The sequence below is a fragment of the Cucumis sativus genome, chromosome 1, assembly GCF_000004075.3.
Source record: "Cucumis sativus cultivar 9930 chromosome 1, Cucumber_9930_V3, whole genome shotgun sequence".
Classification (NCBI taxonomy): Eukaryota; Viridiplantae; Streptophyta; class Magnoliopsida; order Cucurbitales; family Cucurbitaceae; genus Cucumis; species Cucumis sativus.
The window spans coordinates 15,043,619-15,050,311 of record NC_026655.2 but is presented as its reverse complement, the minus strand read 5'-3'; the positions used below and the strand labels follow the sequence as shown (position 1 = coordinate 15,050,311).

Sequence of the window (6,693 nt, the reverse complement as noted above, 5' to 3'; positions counted from 1 at the left end):
GGCTTTTGGCGTCTCTAAGGTTAGCCTAGAAAAACTTGGTATAGAAGCAGTCCTTAAACTGATCCAAAGTAATCTGCCTCACATCTCCACCTAGCATGCGCATTGTAGTCCTCCACCAGATAATGCCTCTGTCCCTCAGTAGAAAAGCAGCACACTGAACTCTGTGCTCCTCGAGACATCTCATGTAATTAAATATGGTTTCCACAGAGGACAACCACATTTCAGCTTTAGTAGGATCCTCCAGTGACCCATCAAACGTCTGAGGGTCATACTTCCGAAAGTCCCTCAAATGTTTCGCCTCAGCAGAAAGTTGGTTAGGTAATCCTTGTGTAGGAGGGGCTGCTGGTGCAGGGGGAACTACAGGTGCAGGTGGGACTGCAGGTGCCTGCTGGTTTTGAGCTATAGCTGTCATAAGTTCTGTAAACCTCTGCTCCATGTGAGCAGACAGTGCATCAAACTCAACGTGAGTCACGGGTGCAGCAGGAATTCGCTGTTCAGCTTGACCCTCAGTAGGCTGATTACGACCTGCTCCTCTACCTCGGCCTCCTACTCCTCTACCTCGGCCTCCTACTCCTCTACCTCGGCCTCCTGCTCCTCTACCTCGGCCTCCTACTCCTCTACCTCGGCCTCTACGACCTCCTCTACGTACACCTTCCCTTGGCGGCATAATTCCTATTATCCACCAACAACACTCTTTAACAAAATCTTAATCATAAGCATAAGCAAGTCTTTATCGTCATGCAATCTAGTTTAATTTAGGCAAGGTCATGCAAATAAACCATACATATAAGCATCAAGCATACCTGACGAGAGACGAAGGGTCGCGTTAGCCATAGGAACACAAAAACATAGACTTACATCGTAAGTCAGTCTACAGAACCTAAAACTTAGGCTCTGATACCAACTGTAACGACCCAACTTTTCTAAGTAAGTCGAGGTCGTTATTATTTTTTTACAAATAAAAGACTTTGATTAATATAAAACAAAACGTAAGCAATTTAAAAAAAACATCTTCAAGTCAAGCCTGATTTTTAAACATTCAAGAAAACATAAAATAATACTATTTACAACAAACGTTTGTAAACTAAATTTCAATTCATTTTAAACCTCACAAGAACCCATAAGTGGAAGCAAAAACATGTTTCCTATGGCATCACGCTTCCTTTCTGCCCCTCGCCTGTTTGCCGCCTTTATTACCTTTGCCTGAAAATTAAACATAAGAAGGGTGAGTATTTAAATACTCAGTAAGAGACCCTCTACTGGTCTCGTCAGGGGAAAATAAATTGTTAAAGTTCTATTGGGACACCCTGTACAGTCGCAGTCTTGTGATCCCGTAGGATACACATCTCAGTCTAACGCCCCGAGGGACGTACATATCAGTCTAACGCCCCGAGGGACGTACATATCAGTCTAGTGTTCTGCAGAAACACATATCAGTCTAATGCTCCCGAAGGTGCACAATAAATTGGTGATCCCGTGGGACACCTATAAGGTAAACATCCCAATACAATCTAACAATTTTCCCCTCATTCCATTCAACCCATCTTTCAGTTACTTCAAGTCACAAAGTTCTTTCTTTCAACATCCTAACAGTCAACTTATTTTACTACAGTCATATGTCTGTCAATAATATGCTAATACATCAGTCAATCCACTATACAGTCAATGCACCCCTCAGTTCACCAGCACACAGTCATACTTTAGCGTAATCATACACCCAATCTAAACGAGAATCTCATACAAACACAATCTACAATCTCCGTCCTGTCCACATACACACATTTATATATAGATTCCATGACAATCACGACATACATTCGACGTCAAGTCTACTTCAATTCATATACATTCATATATATTTTCAGTCAACTCACAGTATACATTCAACACACATACAATTCACAATCACAATTCACAATCACAATTGAGTCCAGTAGAAAATCCCTTACCTCGATTTCTATGCAAATTCTTCAATCTACTAAATCCAATGAATCAAATCCTAAACATAATCAATCATAATTAATATTTAAAATATATATTTATATAGTAAATACTACTAAAACAGTAAAATACACATTCTTAGTGTAATATAATATGCAGTGAGAATATCATACATACATATTCTCACTTCGTATAATTATATACCTTCTATTTGTCATATATTTTTTAAATGAACAATATATACTATAATATACTCGTAAATTATAATATGTTTATGATGTGATTTAATATATAGATACACCTTATTTACAACATAAATATTTAGTGACATATAGTTCTACATAATTTATAGTTGAATTTCAATATATATCACTACATAGACAGGTGATGTTATCAATATATACATTTATATAAATATAATAACACGTATTTTGTGACACATATATAGTTCAGTTTTTTTCCTTCACGTTTTGTATCATTTTCTTTATATTTTTCTATATTCAATTAGTATTTTATTTGATTTGTTACATACATACTAATGCATATATTCAATAATACAGTAATTGAAGTTGACATCATCCCATTGAATGTAAAACGTTCAGTTGGTCAACAAAAAAATATTAGAGTTCATTCTAAAATGAAGTTTTAAATGTGGCTGTCATAAACGAAAGAGATGCAAGCTTTCCTTATTGAACTAATTTTTCTTTCTTATTATTAAACTTTTAGTATGTTGATTTATACTTTTATTTGAAATATTCATATTTCAGTTTTTAATTTAGTTATTTTATTTCTATATTTTTTCATAAATTTTCATCTACGGTACCAATTAAAGTTTTTCAATTTATTATATTTAATATACTATCCTTCATACATAATGTAACGACCCAACTTTTCTAAGTACGTCGAGATCGTTAATTTTTAACAAATAAAGACTTTGATTAATATAAAACAAAACGTAAGCAATTTAAAACAAAACATCTTCAAGTCAGGCCTGATTTTTAAACATTCAAGAAAACATAAAATAATACTATTTACAACCAACGTTTGTAAACTAAATTTCAATTCATTTTAAACCTCACAAGAATCCATAAGCGGAAGCAAAAACACGTTTCCTATGGCATCACGCTTCCTTCCTGCCCCTCGCCTGTTTGCCGCCATTATTACCTTTGCTGAAAATTAAACATAAGAAGGGTGAGTATAACAATACTCAGTAAGAGACCTTCTACTGGTCTCGTTAGGGGAAAATAAATTGTTAAAGTTCTATTGGGACACCCTGTACAGTCGCAGTCTTGTGATCCCGTAGGATACACATCTCAGTCTAACGCCCCGAGGGACGTACATATCAGTCTAGTGTTCTGCAGAAACACATATCAGTCAAATGCTCCCGAAGGTGCAAAATAAATTGGTGATCCAGTGAGACACCTACAAGGTAAACATCCCAATACAATCTAACAATTTATCCCCTCATTCCATTCAATCCATCTTTTAGTTACTTCAAAACATAGAGTTCTTTCTCTCAACGTCCTAACAGTCAACTTATCTCACTTTAGTCATATGTCTGTCAATAATATACTAATACGTCAATCAATCAAACTATACAGTCAATACACCCCTCAGATCACCAGCACACAGTCATACTTTAGCGTAACGTACACCCAATCTAAACGACAATCACAAGATCGCATCTGCATCTCATACAAGCACAATCTACAATTTTCGTCCTGTCCACATCCACACACATATATATATTCCATGACAATCACAATATGCATTCAACATTAAGTCTACTTCAATTCATATGCATATATATATTTTCAGTCAATCCACAATATACATTCAACACCGAATCTACATCCATACGTGTGTATATATATATCATCTCATCATCTTTACTCAGTCAGAGATAATCATACAGACATACAATTCACAATCATAAGTGAGTCCAGTAGAAAATCCCTTACCTCGATTTCTATGCAAATTCTTCAATCTACTAAATCCAATGAATCAAATCCTAAACATAATCAATCATAAAATCAACATCGTTCTAAATAGTTTCAACCTTTCAAATTACTCCATATGTAAATTCCACAACTTACCGAAATACTGGCGAACTGAACCCTCAACAATTCACAAATTTGTTGTGAATTTAAGGGAGCCCAAGGTTACTCCCAACACCTCAACGCACGACTGTCGACTCGCAGCAAAATCCTAAGTGTGGGTCGGTCAGCGGTCGGCTAAAGAAGACGTGGCTGGAGAATCGCGCGGCAGTGCAGCGGTTGGAACGAAGGTTGCGCAGCTGGCTTCACGAACCGGCCGACGGTTACGAGCGGCAGTTGTGATGCAGATCTGGACGGCGGTTTCGATCCGAAGGAGAAAAGAGAGGGTGGCGGTTGGGTTCGGCGAGCGGCGGCAATTTTGCTTCGCGAACGGAGATGGAGACGGCAGATCGGCGCGCGGGACAACTGCAACGCAGATCTGGACTGGCAGCGGCACGGTCTTGCTTCGCGGCGGGGCTGCAGACGGAAGAAGAAAATGGAAGGAAGGGACCGGCGGCTGGCTGCGGCTAGGCTGCGGCGGGAAGGAAACGGAAGGGAAAGGATCGGCGGCTGGGCTGCGGCTGGGCACGAACGGAAGGAGAAGAGGAACGGAGATGGCCGACGGCGGTTGCTGCGCGAACGGAGAGAACGGAAGGGATGGGCGTACGGGAGGAAGAAGAAAGTAAATTTTTTTTTTCATTTTCTTTTCTTTTATTTAATAAAATGTAAAATATATATAATAATAAAAATATAATTAAATACATATATATATTTAATTATATTAATACATTTTCAAATCTTCTTTCTCCCCTTCAACATATTTTTAAAAAAAATCTTGAACAAATCGAAATAATTCTCTCAAAATAATTTACCTTCAAGTTTGGGGCGTTACATTCTTCCCTCCTTAAGAAACTTTCGTCCTCGAAAGTTCTAATCCTGAAATAACTCTGGATAACGAGTCCTCATCTCTTCCTCTCGCTCCCATGTCGCCTCTTCAATTCGATGGTTCCGCCACAAAACCTTTACTAATGGAATACTTCTATTACGAAGCGTCTTTACCTCTCTAGCCAGAATCTCCACAGGTTGTTCTACATAGCTCAAACGCTCATCAATCTCCAAGGGTTCATAGTCTACTACATGAGATGTATCGGCCATATACTTCCTCAACATCGAAACATGGAAAACATTATGGACTTCAGAGAGAGATGGTGGTAATGCCAAGCGATACGCCACAACACCAACCGTCTCTAAGATCTCAAATGGTCCAACAAAACGAGGACTTAACTTTCCTTTCTTCTCAAAACGCATAACACCCTTCATAGGTGCTACCTTCAAGAATACCTTTTCTCCCACATCGAACTTAAGGTCTTTTCGCCGTACATCCGCATAACTCTTCTGTCTACTCTGCGCTGTTTGCATACGTGCTCTAATCTTTTGAATAGCCTCATTAGTAGACCGAACTAATTCAGGTCCCATCAACCTATGTTCACCAACCTCACCCCAACAAACAGGGGTTCTACAACATTTGCCATACAAAGCCTCAAATGGTGTCATACCGATGGTAACCTGGAAACTGTTGTTATAAGAAAACTCCATCAAATGTAGATGAAAGTCCCAACTACCTGGAAACTCTATAACACAAGCTCGTAGCATATCCTCTAAAACTTGGTTCAAACGTTCAGTTTGACCATCAGTCTGTGGATGAAAGGCTGTACTAAAATCCAATCTCGTACCCATAGCAGTCTGAAGTCCCTTCCAAAACTTGGAAGTAAACCGTGCATCCCTATCAGAAACAATCGATACAGGCACTCCATGCAGTCTCACAATCTCAGTTAAATACAACTCTGCCCAATTACTAGCAGTATAAGTGGATTTCCCTGGTACAAAATGTGCCGATTTCGTAAGCCTGTCTATGACAACCAAAATCACTGTGAAACCCTTCAGGGTCTTAGGCAGCCCTGAAATAAAATTCATCGACACATTCTCCCACTTCCACTCTGGCACACTTAAAGGTTGTAACAAACCTGCTGGTTTCTGTCTAGGTGCCTTAACTTGCTGACATACTAAGCACTTACTAACAAGATCTTCCATTTCTCTCTTCATATTACGCTAGTAACAAACTCTTTTCAGATACGGATACATTTTTGTGCTACTTGGATGCATGAGAAATGGGAAACTATGAGTCTCAACCAATAACCTTGTCTTAATTGCTTTTTCTGTTGGCACACATAATTCTCTCTCAAACATAAGTTCATCATCAAAGGATATGGAAAACTCCTTAACTTGCCCTACTTCTACTAGGCGATGCTTCTCAATCAAATAAGGATCAATGAATTGAACCACAAGAATTCTTTGTCTCAAGATCGGATGTACTGACAACTGAGCTAACTGTGAGGTGACTTCTCCCACTAAAACTACAATCTCAGCTCTCTCGTGGTTTTTGTCTAATGAAACCTGTCTGGTAATAAGTGCTGTCAAAATGTGATACTTTTCTACGAAGAGCACCAACTTCCACATTCGCCTTACCTAGATGGTACAAAATCTCACAATCATAGTCATTTACTAACTGAAACCATCTTTGCTATCTCATACTCAACTTCTTTTGAGTGAAGAAGTATTTTATACTCTTTTGGTTAGAAAATATCTATATCTTTTCATCATACAAATAGTGCCTTCAAATCATTAATGTAAAAACCACAACTGTCAATTCCATATC

At 38.4% G+C, this 6,693-nt stretch overlaps 2 protein-coding genes across 2 annotated transcripts in view; both read right to left on the bottom strand.

The window, feature by feature from the left end:
• The window catches only part of LOC116404790, a 59,235-nt gene that overhangs the window by 47,925 nt on the left and 4,617 nt on the right, over positions 1 to 6,693 (bottom strand). The gene's annotated exons all lie outside the window — the stretch shown is intronic.
• On the bottom strand, positions 11 to 938 carry LOC105435363. Its single transcript, XM_031888280.1, has 3 exons — positions 804 to 938; positions 622 to 672; positions 11 to 537 (listed from the first exon to the last, which is right to left on the bottom strand). The coding sequence occupies exons 1-3, from the start codon at positions 832 to 834 to the stop codon at positions 26 to 28; spliced, it is 594 nt and encodes a 197-aa protein (XP_031744140.1). The 5' UTR covers positions 835 to 938; the 3' UTR covers positions 11 to 25.